Genomic DNA, 15,844 nt, shown 5'->3' with positions numbered 1-15,844 from the left:
GGGCCGTGTTCAAGATACTGGGAGGGGTGCAGTGAGCCCCGGGGGTGTCGAAGGGCATTGCAGGCCGTGGACGAGGTGAACGTGTGCCAGGCATCCTAGCAGAGGGGCTGGCAGGTCTTGTGCGGTTCTCGGCCTTTGGAGCACTTTGGCTTCTCCTTGGAGGGACGGGAGCCCATGTGGGAGGACGTGGCTGGGAGACAGAGTGCCAGTGGGGCTCGGTGGGCAGTCCTGGGCGGGTTTGGTGGTGGAAGCCCCCTGGCAGGATGCCCGGGGTTTCGTGGGAGCATCCGGGAGCCTGGAGTTGTGGCCGGAATGGGAAGGCAGCAGGTGACAGCTCCCCTCAGAATGCTGAGCAACCTGCCGGCCAGGCAGCTGAGTACAGGCTCCGGGTGTCCAGGGGCCAGGCCTGGCTCGGGGCTCCATGCTGGGCGGGTCACTGAGGGGCCAGGTAACATTGTCAGGGCCCTCAGCCAAGGAGGTCAATGGACTGCTCAGAACCAAGTCTTTAAAGGCAGAAAATAAGCTACAAGAGGTTACAAAGGAAGCCAGTTACCCGGGAACATGGTTCCAATCAGGGCCCCTGGCTGTAGATCCCAGAACGTCTGGGAGGCAGTGAGCAGAGCTGGAAAGAAACAGGGGAAAGGGGGGAGGCCACTGCCTCTCCCGTGGTCTCAGGAGGAGGCAGGCAGAACCCTCAGGAGGTGAGGGCAGACAGGGTGTCCAAGAAACCAGCACAAATGCCCTGAGGATAGTAGATGGGGGGTGGGCAGCAAGGTAGGAGGCTAGAAGGGCTGACCTTTGGGTTGGGCAAGAGATAGGTCACTGTGACCTTGGCTTGGGCAGCTTCCGAGGCGAGGCAGGACGGAAGCGGTCCTTGGGGGACAAGGGGAAGCAGAGCAGAGGGGAGTGGCTGTTTTGGGAGGTGTGAGGACAATGCAGGGAGGAGTGCTCTGCCACTCCCCAGTGGTCACTTACCCACTGAGCCTTGATTTCTTTATCTGCAAGGAAGGACTGTGGTGCCACATCTGATTTGACGGCCCCAGGGCCCGGCCCACCGTGGCAGCCATGCGTAAGAGCTGGTCTGTGCTAGCATCACGGGGCTTTAAGCAGAAGAGTGACACGCGCTGGCGGTCCTTGGGCTGTCAATGCAGAAGGGCGCTGGAGCTCAGAGCGCAAGGTGGGGACAGGGAGGTGGCCACGGCAGGCTCCCAGAGGGAGCTGTTGCCAGCCTGGTCAGGGCAGGAGGAGGAGGGCCTGGGGGGATAGGAGCTGACGGATGTGCTGGTATGCAGGACATGGGGAAGGAGATGGCTAGACCACCCCCAGATTGCCAGGCGGAAGCTGGGGAAGCACGGCGTGGGGACGGATTGGGGAAGAAGATCCGGAGGGGAGAGTGGGACTTCAGTGAGGGACGCCCGGGGGTCCCCCAGGTGGGACCGTCATTTGAGCGGGGCGCTCTGGGAGCCGGAGCACCAGGACAGGACCAGGTCAGCCTGACCCGCACGCTGGGAGTCCTGGGCCAATCCCAGTAGCGCCGGTGGCCCCTCAGGCCGCTTGCCTTTAAAATGGAAAGAGCAAAAATAATCTTTCCTTGATTGCGTGAGGAATGAGGACCCGGTGGAAGCGATTCTAAGCAAAGACGATGCCAGCAACGAAATACTAATGCCTGTGTCATCATTAGGTGGGAGACAGAGCTCGGGGGGCAGGCTGCCGGACGAGGGGCGCTTGGGGACGGAGGTTGGGCCATCGGGGCTCGCCAAGAGATTCTGAGGAAGGGAATGTGTGCAAGTGGTGCTCAGAAGAGGACGGGAAGGTGTGTGTGCATGTACTTGTGTTCACACCTCCACGTGCACGAGTGCAAGGATGTGTGCACTGCACCGTGCGTGCGTGAGTGCCGTGCATTGTGCGGGCACTAAATGTTTGTGCATCCATGGATACAAGTGTGTGCACATATGTGAGTGCGTGCATGTGCGTTCACACAGGCTTCGCGTCAGTTGCGCATTGCGTGTGCATGGCGTGCCCGTGCGTACACGCAGGATATTGAGCATGCCTAGGTGCACTTTACACCTGCGTGTGTGTGCACACGTGTGCGTGGCTGGTGTGCACAGTACACCGTGAGTACACAGCTTATGTGTGAGCAGGCACGGTGCATACACGTGCATGTGTACACACGTGTGCACGGCTGGTGTGGACATATGCATGTGAGCACTCACTGTATGTATGCGTGTTCAAGCGTGTGTGTACACGTGTGCAAGGTTGGTGTGTACAGTACACTGTGAGTACACTGTGCTTGTGTGTGAGCACTCACAGTATATACACGTTCAAGCATGCATGTGTACACACGTGTGCATAGCTGGTGTGCACGTGCATGTGAGCACTCATGGTATATACACATGTTCAAGCATGCGTGTGCACACATGTGCGCACATGTGTACATGTATGGGAGCACTCATGGTATGTATGCATGTTCGAGCGTGTGTGCACACGTGTGTGGGTGTGTGCACGGTACACCGTGTGTACATTGTGCTCATGTGCAAGCATGTGTGTGTGAGCACTCATGGTATGTATGCATGTTCAAGCGTGTGTGTGCACATGTGTGTGGCTGGTGTGCACAGTACACCAAGCATACACAGCTCGTGTGTGAGCACTCACGGTAGGTATGCGTGTTGAGCATGTGTGAGCACTCGTGGTACTTATGCGTGTCGAGCATGTGTGCGTTCTGAGGCTGGGCTCCGTGCAGGGCCGATGCCCGCGCTCCTAACAGAGGGCAGTGCCGAGGCTGCGTGGCCGGGGCTGGCACTCTCGTAGGAAGACGGCTAGGAGAGTGTGTGGGCTGGGACTGCCCGCCATGGGGAGGAGGCTAGCCCGCGCCGGGCAAGGTGGGCCAGATGGCAGTCACCCGGGCAGGGACGGCTCACACCTCCAGGCGTGTCCCTGGCCCCACGTGGTAGTATCAACAGCAGCCCTGTCGTCAGGGTTTCCTTTGTGCCCGAAGCGTCCACATGTTAACGAGTTTACTCTTTCTAGCGGCCCATGAGAGAGGCCCAGCAAAGCACCCTCCTGCCCCCGGGCCTTGGCTCTGGCTGTTCCCTCCACCTGGAATCCCCCCCCCCGATACCTGCAGGGCTCCCTATCTCAAGTCCTTGCTGAGACATGCCTTCTCAGTGGACTCTGACCGAGCTGTGTCAGTGGCAGCAGCCCGAGCCCCACTCTCCGCCCCCACCCTCTGTCTCTTTTTCTCTTTCCACAGCACGTATCGCCTGTGAACACACAGCTAACTTCCTGATTTTGTGGGGCCCCTGCCGCACGCTCTGTCTCTGCGTGGGTGTAAGCGCCGTGGGGCAGGGTGTGGGCCCCGCTCCCCGCCTAGCCCCAGCTCCCGGGACAGCGCCTGGCTCACTGGGATAAGGCACAGAGATGTGACAGCAACAGCCAGGGTCACACAGCCTGTCAGGGGAGGGCCGCCTGTAGGGCCAGCTCCCGGCTCCCGGTGGTCTGCCTGGGGGCTTCTCCTACAAGCTTTGCTGGGAAGCTCGCACTCCTGCGCGCCCGTGTGGGTGGCACATGGACCAGGGAGGTACAGCAACCCTTCAAAAGACACATGGCCGAGCTAGGCAGGCGCCAGACCCCAGATCTCAGCCGCTGAGCCCGGGGCCCCGGGAGCTCCACCCCTTCCCGCTGGCCAGGGGAGGCCGAGGCAGGCACGGGCCTCCATCTGCACCCCAAGAAGGCCACGCATGGCGGCTCCGGGAACAGGCAGGCGGCCTGGCCAGCTCGTGGCCCATTTTCCGTCCTCCCCCTGCCCGGCCTGTCCAAACGCCACATGGCCGCGTCACGCCTCCGACCTGGCCAGAGCTCCTCAGGCCACAGCAACTGTTCCCTGTCCTCCCTGCCACCCGCCTGGCCGCCCCACGCTGGGTTCTCTTGGGGCCAGTCCCTCGGCTCATCTCCCCGTCTCTTTCCCACAGTCCCTCTCTGCGTTTTTCTGCCTCTGGTGAGATGGGGCCGTTACTCTCAAGGGTTGTTTTAAATATTCATGTTTTAATTAAAGAATTTTATTGCAGAAGCCACACATAAGATAATGAAAAAGCAGCATCCTGGGGGCTGGGAGCAAACGCGTGTGTGTGCACGTGTGTGTGTCCCTGTTCGTGTCCTCGCGTGTGTCTATGTGTGTCCCGTGTGTGTTCCTGTGTGTCCGTGTCCCCGTCTGTGTCTTCCTGTGTGTCCTCATGTGTGTCCCCATGTCTCTGTGTGTCCCATGTGTGTCCCCATGTGTGTCCGTGTCCCTGTCGATGTCCTTGTGTGTGCCCGTGTCCCCGTGTGTGTCTGTGTGTCCATGTCCATGTGTGTATCCATGTGTGTGCATGTGTGTGTCCCGTGTGTGTCCATATCCCCATGTGTGTCCATGTCCGCGTATGTCTCCATGTGTGTGCACGTGTGTGTCCATGTCCCCGTACGTGTCCATGTCCACGTGTGTCTCCATGTGTGTGCACGTGTGTGTCCTGTGTGTGTGCCCGTGTCCCCGTGTGTGTCTGTGTGTCCATGTGTGTATCCATGTGTGTGCACGTGTGTGTCCCGTGTGTGTGCCCATGTCCCCGTGTGTCTGTGTGTCCATGTCCACGTGTGTCTCCATGTGTGTGCACGTGTGTGTCCTGTGTGTGTGCCCGTGTCCCTGTGTGTGGTCCTGTGTGTGGCCATGTGCTTGTGCGTATAGATGTCTGTGTGTGTGTGTGCGCACATGTGCCCCCACCATCACGTGCTTGCACAGGGTGGGGGTGCTGGGCTGCAGTGGGGGTGACATGCAGGCGTGTGGGTCCCAGGGGCTGTGATGAGGCCTGGCTCCAGGCCTGTCTCCACTCAGCTGGGGTGCCCCTGCCATGACACACAGGCCCCTGCAGGACTTCGGGGGTGTCCCAACCCTAAGTTCCCCCCGACTCCCCTCTGAAAGGAGGGTCTGGAGCCCCTCTCCAGGGTCGACGGGGTACAGAAAGAGGCTGGGCTTGGGCTGTGGAGGGAAGCTGGGGATCCGGGTGGAAGAGCCGCGTCTCTGGAGTTTGGGGTTGACAGGGGGAGTGGGATGGGGTGTAGGAAGGCTTAGGGCCTTCCTGGCAGGGACTGAGGCTTATCATCTCGGCCAGGGATCCTGCTCTTTTTTGCACAAGGACCCAGAAAACAAGGTCCAGGCTCACTGTAGACAATGTCCGATTCAGATGAAAGAGGATGCGACTCCATGAAAGTGAGAAGCTCATGGAAGCCACAGGGGAATTCCCACCCGAGGCCCAAGCTCAGCCCAGCCCCTGACCCAGGCTGCCAGGGACGCGGAGCGTTGCGGCCCTGTTTGGCTTCCACATCCCAGAACGATGGCGAGAAGGGATGTCAGTTGAACAGCCAAGGCCCAAGGTGGGGAAGCAACGTGTCCAGGTCACAACGCCACGGAGCAGAGCTGGCATGGGACCCGGCCACCAGGCTTTTAACAGGACACCCTTCCCAGGACAGGGGATAGATACCTGCCTGACCGAGGAAGAGAGGCAGCAAGCAAGCATATAACCCTGCAGACGAGGCCAAGCCAGCCACATATGCGAGCCTCAGTTTCCCTTCTGTGAAATGGGGACGGGACAGACTTGGTCCCAGGGTCTGCCTGAGGAGATGGAGCCCCTAGCACTGGGCTTGGAGCTCTCCTTGTCCTCCTACCTGAGACATGGCCCATGGCCAGTGGGCACGGCTCTCGGCCCCGTCCTGAGATCTGACGGCAGCTGCTGTGGCTGGGGGAGCTGCTGGCCACTCGGGCCCTAATAGTGGGAGCTGTGGGCGCCTGGTGCCGGATCAGCTACGTGTGGACACCTGCAGGCTGAGGGGCCTGTGGACAGGGGTTGGGCTGGGGAGGGGTGTCAGGGAGCTGTCTAGTGCCCGTTTGCACATTCATGTGAGCGTGGGAGAGGAGGAGCCTGGGTTCCCCCTGGACAGGCCCCAGCTTGGTAGGGGGCAGGGGTCTTCCCAGGCTGGACCTTGCAAGCAGGTCCCTGGGGAGCCAGGGCTGCGGTGGCGACAAAAACCCCCGGAGCCGCCCCCACCTGCGGGGCTGGGGAGACCTCTGCTGGAGGAGACGGGAAGTGCACAGCCCTCCTCCGAAGGGACCGCTGCCGCAGGGAGGCCCAGGGAGGGGGCAGGGGGCCCAGCGTGCCCCTGGCTGCCATAGACTGGGGGCAGCACAGCCTCCAGGCTGGGGTGCCGGGGTGGGAAGGCGGCCCTGGAGCCCCCTCGCCGGTTCTCTCCTGGGCGGCCTTAATCGGCTCTATTCATCCATTAATGAGATGGAAATGAGGCGCTGAGACAGAGGGGCATTGAGTAGGGAAGAATGCGCTTCTTTCCACGCCTGGATGGGCGGCCCGCCCCCCAGCCTTGCCCACTGCTCTGCCCCGGGAAGCCCGCTGGGCGCTGCGGGGCGAGGAGAGCTTCCAGGGGGACCCCTCCGGTCATGGACGCGTTCGCTCAGCAAACGCTGATCCGGTGGCAGCCATGTGTGGGAACGCACGTTAAAAATAAAGACGGTAACAAAAATAGCAGCTTCCAACTCCGGAGTGCTCATCAGTGGCCAGAGCATGGCCGAGGCTGGGGATCAGTATGTGACAGGGGATCAGGCCTCAGTATGTGAATGGGGAGCAGGGATCCTCCGGCCAGGATCCCAAGTTAGTCCGTCATGAGGATCAAGGCTCCGAGTGTGACCAGACTCAGAGCTAGACCTAGGGGCCAGCCTGTGCTCTGGGCCGTGGCCCCCCTCCCCAGCCTCCCCTGATGCGCCCCCTCCTCCTCACCCCCGCCCCCCCCACCTGGGTCACCAAGGTAACCAGCCCCGAAATAGTGGGTGTTTTGGCAGCTGAGGCCTAACCTGAGTCTATCCTGAAACTCTGAGCTCTGCAGCAGTTGCCATGGGAACCAAGTGGCATCCTCCAATTAGCCTGGCTTGGACACCCTCTCTCTCCCACCCGCTGCCAGTTTCCACGTCACTCAGGCTTCCGTGTGGGGGCTGGGCTGGGGCAGCCAGGAAGGACAGGCAGAACATGACCCCGACCCTGCAACCTGGCCCGTCTCCCTGGACTCCAGCCACCTCTGATCCTTTGGGTCTGCGTGACGGATGGCACGGCTTTGGCAGGCGACACCATGGAGGCCTGGAGCCCGGGGCAGGGGCTTGTGGGCAGTCCTGGCAGGCGGCCTTAGTGTGGAGGCACGGGGGGCGTTCGGAAGTTGATTACGGGCTCAGGGCTGGCTCCTCTCCTCGTCAGCAGGGAGGTAACTCGGCCTCCCTGCCTGCACCCTCCTGGCGGCGTGGGCACGAGGCTGCTGCCACGCTGCCCAAGCCACCCACCTGCCCTGGCCCGTGGCCTCTGGGGGCTCCCCACCCCTCTCCCAGGGCTCCCAGTCCACACACCTGCTCAAGCACCCAGCCCAGCTCCCTGGAGTCCTTGCAGGACGCTGGCGGTTTACGATGAAGCAGCGGTGACATGGGGCCCTCCATACCTAGAGTTCCTGCTCAGCCCTTGAGACCCTGGCTCCGCACACCCTGCGGCTCGGGCTTCCTCAGGGCCAGCTCCCCAGGCAGACCCTCATGGTGGCCCGGCCCTAGCCCCTGGCTGTCCTGACCACCATTCTTTAAGCCTCACTTTCTCCTGATGTAAACGGGGTGGAACTGGCCTCCTGGACAGGCTGGGCTTCAAGGCCCTTGTGCCGAGGCGCCTGTCACAGAGTAGGGCCCCTTGGGGCAGAGACGGGCAGGGACAGGGTTTCCCTGCATAGGAGGTCCCCTGGGGGAGCTGGCCACGGTGGCCGGGGAAGGAGCATCCTTTCTTGGAGGGTCCGACAGCCTAGCTCGATTGTCCTTTGGCCTCTTCCTAGCTGGCGGCACAGGCACCCCTCCCCTTCAGCGGGCCTTGGTCTTCTCATATGAACAGTGGCAGCCACAAGGAGTCCCTCATGGGAACTCGGTGACCAAGGAGGGCATCTGACTCAGATCCAGTAAGGGGCTCAAACCAGGTCCCTCCGCCCCCCTCCCCTCCCCCCAGCAAGGAACCATGCAAAATGCAGCCCTGCTCCCACTGCGTGGCCCTGGCAGGCTCTTCCCAGGCCCTACAGCACATCTGGGAGCCCCGTGTTACCGTGCGTGAGCCCCAGAGAGCAGGGTCCACGCCCACCCACGGAGGGGCAATGAGCGCAGTGAGCCCACCCCTCCTGCACGTTCCCTGTGGTCTGGATGCCTTAGCCGACCTGCCTTCCCCATCCACCCAGCACCAGCCGACCATGCGGGACAAGAGACTGACCACTGTGTGTCCTCGGCAGAGGCGCTCTGGAGGGTGGTGGCACCTGCAGGCCTGTGCCTCCCCTGCAGCTGCCCCTGGCTCCCCCTGCTGGTCGCTGCCCAGCACAGGCCCGCAGGCAATGAGGAGGGGCTGGTGCCTTCCAAAGTGGCCCTCCCCAGACCAGATCAGTACCCCCCTGAGTCACCTGGACACCGAGTGGGTTCTCCATCAACTCTGACCCCAGTGACTGCCCACACCCATCCTCCCCCAGCCCTTTTTGGCTGTTTATCTCCACACCATCAGTCTGGGACGTAGTTCCCCATATCCTCAGATAAGAGGCATGAGGCCAGGGAGGGATGGACTTGACCATCCCACTGCCGGTGGGCGGGGGTGGGGGAGCAGCATGGGAACCTGGTCTTCTGGCTCCAGCCCCGCCCTCTGCCCCTGTCCTGGGCCCACCCTTGGGGAGCTCTGGCAGCCCTCGTTCTCTCCCACGTGGTGGGGTCTTGGGGTTCCCCAAGCCACAGATAAAAGCCAAACTCCAGGAGGCACCTGGGGCCCTTCTCACAGGCCACATGTGGCCTGCCCTTGGCCCGAGCCACTGCCCTGCTCCAGCCTCAGGCGAGCAGGCCGCATGGGGTAGTGGCCTAGCTGGAGTGCAGGTTCCAGCGCTGGGCCCCGGGCCACCTCGGAAGCAGGTGCCATGTCTGGGTGCCCCGCCCATAGTAGGTGCTTGGTGAAGCTGCTTACCCTGACTCAGTGTGCTCCGATCCCACTTCACCTGGAGTGTAGAGGCCCTGGTGTCCCCGAGGACACACAGGGTGGCAGTGGCCAGAGTCCAGCGGAGCACCGTGGTTCAGGCCCCGGAAGCATGGCCTTTGGGCAGAAGCAGCCTTCCTCAGCCCGTCAGCGTGGCCTTCACACTCTATAGATGAGGCTATAGATGAGCAGCCCCCCTGCGCCTCGGCCCTCGGGGGCCCCCCAATACTTAGCGCCCTCAGCACACTTAGTGGACTCGGGCTACCCAGGGGCTCAGACCCTCAGGGATGTTAGGTCTGGATTTTGGGGGCGACAGGGCCAGGATGGAGGAGACTCATGACAGGGGCTGAAAGGGGGTAGCAGGAGGCCTTCATCCCCAAGCTCCCTCAGCAGCCAGGCAACAGCTCCACCAGGTCTGGGGGGGGCTTGTCCCAGCGCGGCCACCAAGTGTGAGACCGTGGTGTCCCTTTCTGGAGTGAGGGAAAGAGCACACAGGTCATGGCCAAGAGTTGGGGACATCAGAGAACCCTGGACTGCGGACCATGGGGAGGGGCCCAGCAGGGTTTGAGGATCTGTGTTCGGGAATGAGGGCCCCCTCTGCCCTGAAGCCTATCACCAGAACCTTACAAGAGGCAGCCATTGGGGAGGGGGGCAGGGCTGTCTTTCTTTCTTTCATTCATTCTTCAGACAGCCCTGGGACTCCAGCTCTGTGTCCAGCTCCTACACTAGGGACCTGGGTTCAAAGCCGGTAGAGACCTTGGCACGGGTACTTGTAGACGGAGAGCTGGAGAGCACTGTGGCCTGTACCCCAGAGGGACACCCGGGGCAGTGGGGTAGGCACCAGGCTCCTCGGGCCATCGCCCAAGGCAGATCCTTTCCCCAGCACCTCTGCCCCTCTCTGCCTCTGCCGGCTCTGCTTCACAGGCCCAGGACGGGCTGTTCAGGCCCGCACTCGTCTCGCAGCCCACCCCCCCACAGTGCTGTTCTGCTTCACAGCCCGCAACTCGCAGGCTTCATACCAGCGGGTCTCGGGGTAGGGACCCGTGCACTACGACCCTGCCCAGGAGACTCCCGGAGGTCACTCCCGGAAAGACACCCCAACCGTTTGCCCCGCCCCTGGCCCTGAACCCCGCCCTCTGATTCCTCCCAGGTGGCTGGAAGCTGTGGTCCTTGTGGGGCGAGTGCACGCGGGACTGCGGGGGAGGCCTACAGACGCGGACGCGCACCTGCCTGCCGGCTCCCGGCACCCAGGGCGGCGGCTGCGAGGGGGTGCTGGAGGAGGGCCGCCTGTGCAACCGCAAGGCCTGCGGCCGTGAGTGCGCGGATGACGCGCGGGCGGGTTGGGCCTGGTGGACAGGTTGGAGGGCCGGGGTCCAAGAGGCCAGGGGAGCGGGGGAGGGGCCCGGGGCGGGGCCAGGGGAGACGGGGCGGGGCCAGGGGAGGGCCGGGGCCAGGGAGGGGCGGGAGGGAGGGACCTGGGGCGGGGTGGGACCGGGTAGAAGGGAAAGGAAAGCTCCAGGGCAAGGTCAGGTGGAGGAGGGAGGAGGCCCGGGGCGGGGCCAGGGGAGGGAGGAAGGGACCCGGTGAGGGGCCAGAGGAGAGAGGGGCCCGGGGCGCGGTGGGACGGCGTAGAGGGGAAAGGAAACCTCGAGGGCAAGGTCAGGTGGGGAGGGGCCTTGGCCCGAAAGAGGCAGGGCGGGGACCGGGCTTGGCGGGGTGGGGCCTGGTGTGGGGCGGGGCCAGAGGGTGGGGCCTAGCCAGGGGCGGGGCCGAGGCCTGGTCCAGGTGGGGCAAGGACCGGTGGGTGAGGACACAGGAGGAGGGGTGGGGGTGGGGGTGGGGGTGGGGGTGGGCGTGGGACCCTCCCCTCCCCTCCCCTCCCCCGGGGAGGCCTCCCCTCCCCCGGATCCTTCCTCCCCGCCCCTCCCGGACTCCCGCCCCTCCCCGCCCCGCCCGGAGTTAGGCGGAACTAGGAGGAGGAGCTTTCTTCTCCCCTTCCGGATTGGGAATTTTGGGGTGCTCGCAGAGGGCCGATGGTGGGGTTGCCCCTTTCTCCTCCACCCGGGGAGCCCTGGTCAGACCTGCTGGCCCCAGCCTGATCCTGACTCCAGAATGTATTTCTCTAATAAGTCTCTAATGTCGTTATGCATATTTTAGCCGTTTCCATACTGTTAAATCAAGTTATAATGAGACTCATTCTTCGAGTGGTTTATTCCCTGAAGAACCTTTCCTGGGGAGAGGAGCTCATCTCAGGAACCTGGGGAGGGCTCTGGGGTGTCGGGAGGCCAGGCCATGGGAGATAGAAGCGCTGGTGGGACGCTGAGCAGGAGAGGACAGCGGCCAGTCAGACATGGTCCTGTGGGTGATGCCTGCAGACTCTGGAGGAAGAGAGGGAAGGGGCACAGGGCAGGGGAGAGGGGACCCGCGGGGGAGGGGTCTCATGGTGACCACACAGGGGCTGGTGTCAGGCCAGGGTGTCCTGGTTCCAGGTTTCCCAACTATCCAGTGGGGCCAAATAACCCTGGGTGTGACAAGCCTGACCCCAGCCTGGCCGGGGACTGAGGGACACAGGGCCCAGAGCACCCCTCCCGAATTCCGGGGTGGTGCTGCAGGCGGTGGCAAGGACACTGACCTGAGCCCGTCCTGCAGCGGCCAGCCGCACCAACTCCCGAAGCCAGTCCCTGCGGTCCACGGATGCCCGGCGGCGCGAGGAGCCGGGGGACGAGCTGCAGCAGTTTGGGTTCCCGTCCCCACAGACAGGTGAGCCACGGGGTGGGCAGGGCTGGCATGCCTGCAACTGGACAACACACTGCAAAGTGGGAAAGGTTGGTTTCAGGGAACAGGGTCTTTGGCCAAATATATGTCATTAGTTCCTGCTAATTCTAGGTAATAACCTTAATAACCTACGTTTAGACTCACCTCTCAGGTGCCAAGCGCTAGTCTCCAAGCAGACTAGCTTTAGGGGATTGGTGTGGGGCGAGGGGGCCTGTTCGGGGCTAGACCCAGGGACCCAGCGGTGGCACAAGGCCACCCACAGGGGCTCTCAGCCTTGTAGGGGAAATGGCAGGTCCTGAAGGTCAGCCCGGGTTGGAACCTCCGGGGCTTAAGATCCTAACCGCCGGCCTGCTGCCCAGCACGGTGGCCCTCCTGGGAGTCTGACCACAGCCTCGGCACCCAGGCAGTGGCAGGCCTGCGATGCTGTTGGTCTGGGCCCGCAGGTGACCCGGCGGCTGAGGAGTGGTCCCCGTGGAGCGTGTGCTCCAGCACCTGCGGTGAGGGCTGGCAGACCCGCACGCGCTTCTGCGTGTCCTCTTCCTACAGCACGCAGTGCAGCGGGCCTCTGCGCGAGCAGCGGCTGTGCAACAATTCAGCCGTGTGTCCAGGTGGGTCGGGGAGGGCCGGGCCGGCGCCCGGGGGCGGGGCGGACGCGTCCCACCCGGGGTTGCTGAGCCCAGCCGCGACCTCCGGTCCCCTCCGCAGTGCACGGCGCTTGGGACGAGTGGTCGCCTTGGAGCCTCTGCTCCAGCACCTGCGGCCGTGGCTTCCGAGACCGCACGCGCACCTGCAGGCCCCCCCAGTTTGGAGGCAACCCCTGTGAGGGCCCTGAGAAGCAAACTAAGTTCTGCAACATTGCCCTGTGTCCTGGTAGGTGAGAGGGAGGGAGCTGGGCTGGGGGATGGGCAGGCCAAGGAAGGAAAGGGGGAAGGGCCAGTGGGTCACTGGCCAGTCCCAGGAGTCCAGGACCAGCTTGCCGGGGTGCTTAGAGGTTGGAGAGCCTCGGGCGTTCAGCTCATGTGTCACGGGTGTTGGGGTGGCACCCCCCCCAGGTGGTCACACCCATGTCCCAGGCTTCGTGGTGGAGTGGCAGGCCCCTAGAGGTGTTCACACCTATGACCCAGGATGCATGGTGGAGTGGCAGCCCCCTGCAGGTGTGCACACTTGTGACCCAGGCTCCTGTCCCACCCTCACAGAGTTGGGTGGTGAGACCCTGGGGGTATTCAGTTCTCCCCCGTGGCCCAGGCTGGATGGTGCGGTGGGGGGCCCCTGGAGGCGCTCACACCGTAACCCAGGCTGGGTACTCACGCTGGCTTCCTGTCCCCTTTCTCCCCCGGGCCGGGCAGTGGATGGAAACTGGAACGAGTGGTCAAGCTGGAGCACCTGCTCCGCCAGCTGCTCCCAGGGCCGGCAGCAGCGCACTCGCGAGTGCAACGGGCCTTCATACGGGGGCGCCGAATGCCAGGGCCACTGGGTGGAGACTCGAGACTGCTTTCTCCAGCAGTGCCCAGGTCAGCACCGTGCCCTGGGGCCTGCGGGGGAGGGGGCACCTGGTGGGCATGTGGGGGGGTCAGTGGGACAGTGGAGGTTGTTGCAGGGGCGGTGGGGGGGGGCTCTTGTTTTCTTTCGCTCCAAGTTGAGCTCTGCTTCTGCTCCCCGGGTCTCAATTTCTTTTCTCCTCATGGCTTCCTGCTGCTACATCCTGGGTCCCTGTGCTGCGTCCCCACCTGTGTGCCCCCTTGCTGGCTGTGCCCTGCAGTGGATGGCAAGTGGCAGTCCTGGGCATCGTGGGGCGGCTGCAGTGTCACGTGTGGGGGTGGCACACAGCGACGGGAACGTGTCTGCTCCGGTCCGTTCTTCGGGGGAGCAGCCTGTCAGGGCCCCCAGGATGAGTATCGGCAGTGTAGCGCCCAGCGATGCCCTGGTGAGTGTCGTCCCCTCCCATCTCCCTGGCCGGGCTCTGGGGAGGGGCACCCTGAGCAACTGGGTGGGCTTGGGGCTTAGCTTTGCTGGGAAGGGCTCTGCCTTGGGACAGTAGATGTTCTGGAAGGGTCGTGGCCTTCTCGAGCCTGCTGCCCGCTCACGGTCCCCCCTCCCATACCCTGCCCCACCTTCCCATACCCTGCCCCACCCACCGCCTCTGGCCCCTGGGCAGAGCCCCATGAGATCTGTGACGAGGACAACTTCGGGACCGTGGTGTGGAAGGAGACTCCGGCAGGAGAGGTGGCTGCTGTCCGGTGTCCTCGCAATGCCACAGGTGAGGGCCGGGGGGCAGGTGGCTCGGGGCTCCTGTCCCACCTCACAGACAGGCACTGACACACGCTCCGGGCCGGCCCCAAAGAGCTGTCAGCTCGTGCCCGTGGGTGCCAGGGCAGCGTGGCTGTGCCCCACACACCCAGACCCAGAGTCCTGAACGCTCACCGGGGGCCAGCATCCGCACAAAGCCCATGGCGAGGGGTGTCCAGTTATAGGGGGAGAACTGCTGCACAAAGAAGTTGACACACTTGCGCTGGGCTTGCAGGGCCAGTAGGTAGGAAGCTGACTCTGAGTGCCCGTAGCCTTAATTCCCAGCAGCCCTGTGGAGGGTTTTGGGGGGTGTGGAAAAGCGGGATGTGCCCCTAGGGGAAGGGGCTTAGCTGCCCTGAGGGCTCGGTCTTCTTTGTCCCTCTTATTTGAAGGAATGCCAGCAATTTGTGGACCCTTATTACTGTGTGCCGTTCAGGAAGTGACTCGCTCTCTCTGAGCCTCCACTTTCTCTCTGTAAGAGGAAGGTGTTCGGGGCTCTCCTGACAGGGCTGTCCCTAGGAAGGGGTGGGGTGGTACACACAGGGTGGGCCCAGCGGTGGGGCCCATAGTGGGGTTGTGTATTCCTGAGCCCCGCCCCGTTTTGTTTACGCCTTCCTGGGAGCATCCTGCAAACGCAGAGAAGCAAAGTTAAGAAAACGCAGGTTAACAAACGCTGGTCACACGATGGCGTGATCTCTGGCCTTTGGTCTGCAAGTATGACCACGTTCCCCCTTACTGTGATCCTGTGCCACGCTGTGGAACAGGTGTCCCTTCCCACCCGGTGGCTCGTGGGGGGCAGTTCTCTGTGGTCAGCGCCCCTGCTGTGCTGTGGGTGGAGCTGGGCAGGCCCCCCGCTGTTGGCTCTCCCAGGGGCTCTGGCTTGAGAGGAGCTGCAGGAGAGGCCCCCCGACCCGGCCGAGGCCTCCACCTCCACACAGGTGGGGTCCTGGGCCCCTGGCCCAGCAGCTGCCTTGCGGACGCTGCCGCTAAATGTGCTGAAGGGAAGAAACACGAAGGCCAGGCCCCGTGCGGGCTCTGCTCTCCGTGGGAGGCCGCCGGCCAGGCCCCGCTTCTGGGGGCTGGAGGGTTTGTGCCTAGGAGCGGTGGGTGGGATTTCTGCGCTGGAGGCAGAGATGACCCGCTGTCTCCCCAGGCCTCATCCTGCGGCGCTGTGAGCTGGACGAGGAGGGCATCGCCTACTGGGAGCCCCCCACCTACATCCGTTGTGTCTCCATCGACTACCGGAACATCCAGATGATGGTGAGACGGGGCTATGGGGAGTCCCGCCCTACCCGCCACTCCTCTGCTCTGTAACCTCAGGCCCGGCCCGCTGGCCGGCCCCCATGGTGTGGCCTGTGGACACAAGCCAGCTATGGCCACTGGCTGGGGGTGTCAGGAGGCCCAAGGGAGGGGGTCCTTGGGACCTGCCTTGCTGCGTCCTGCAGAATCATGGTATGCAACCCCCCCATCTCCCCAGACCCGGGAACACCTGGCGAAGGCTCAGCGTGGGCTGCCTGGGGAGGGAGTCTCCGAGGTGATCCAGACGCTGGTGGAGATCTCCCAGGATGGAACCAGCTACAGCGGGGACCTTCTCTCCACCATCGATGTCCTGAGGAATATGACAGAGATCTTTCGCAGGGCGTACTACAGCCCCACCCCTGGGGATGCGCAGGTCTGCTCCCAAAGGGCAGCCCTGGGGAGGGTGTCTGGGAAAGTGAGTAGGGAGTCCCCGA

The 15,844-nt window shown here is 63.4% G+C and overlaps 1 protein-coding gene across 6 annotated transcripts in view; it reads left to right on the top strand.

Moving 5' to 3' along the window:
- ADGRB1 (adhesion G protein-coupled receptor B1) overlaps window positions 1-15,844 on the top strand; it is a 79,985-nt gene that overhangs the window by 14,351 nt on the left and 49,790 nt on the right. For all 6 annotated transcript variants that reach the window (XM_087864551.1, XM_087864550.1, XM_087864549.1 and 3 more), the window contains exons 3-11: window positions 10,201-10,362; window positions 11,700-11,810; window positions 12,269-12,433; window positions 12,531-12,695; window positions 13,172-13,336; window positions 13,585-13,749; window positions 13,981-14,082; window positions 15,265-15,371; window positions 15,589-15,783. In XM_087864551.1, the coding sequence (XP_087720677.1) occupies window positions 10,201-10,362; window positions 11,700-11,810; window positions 12,269-12,433; window positions 12,531-12,695; window positions 13,172-13,336; window positions 13,585-13,749; window positions 13,981-14,082; window positions 15,265-15,371; window positions 15,589-15,783 (1,337 nt within the window). The remainder of the gene's footprint in view (window positions 1-10,200; window positions 10,363-11,699; window positions 11,811-12,268; window positions 12,434-12,530; window positions 12,696-13,171; window positions 13,337-13,584; window positions 13,750-13,980; window positions 14,083-15,264; window positions 15,372-15,588; window positions 15,784-15,844) is intronic.

Source organism: Ursus americanus, chromosome 9 (genome assembly GCF_024610735.1).
Source record: "Ursus americanus isolate L20-20 chromosome 9, mUrsAme1.1.p, whole genome shotgun sequence".
NCBI classification, from domain to species: Eukaryota; Metazoa; Chordata; class Mammalia; order Carnivora; family Ursidae; genus Ursus; species Ursus americanus.
The sequence above is the reverse complement of the archived record's forward strand: the minus strand, read 5'-3'. Positions and strand labels throughout refer to the sequence as shown.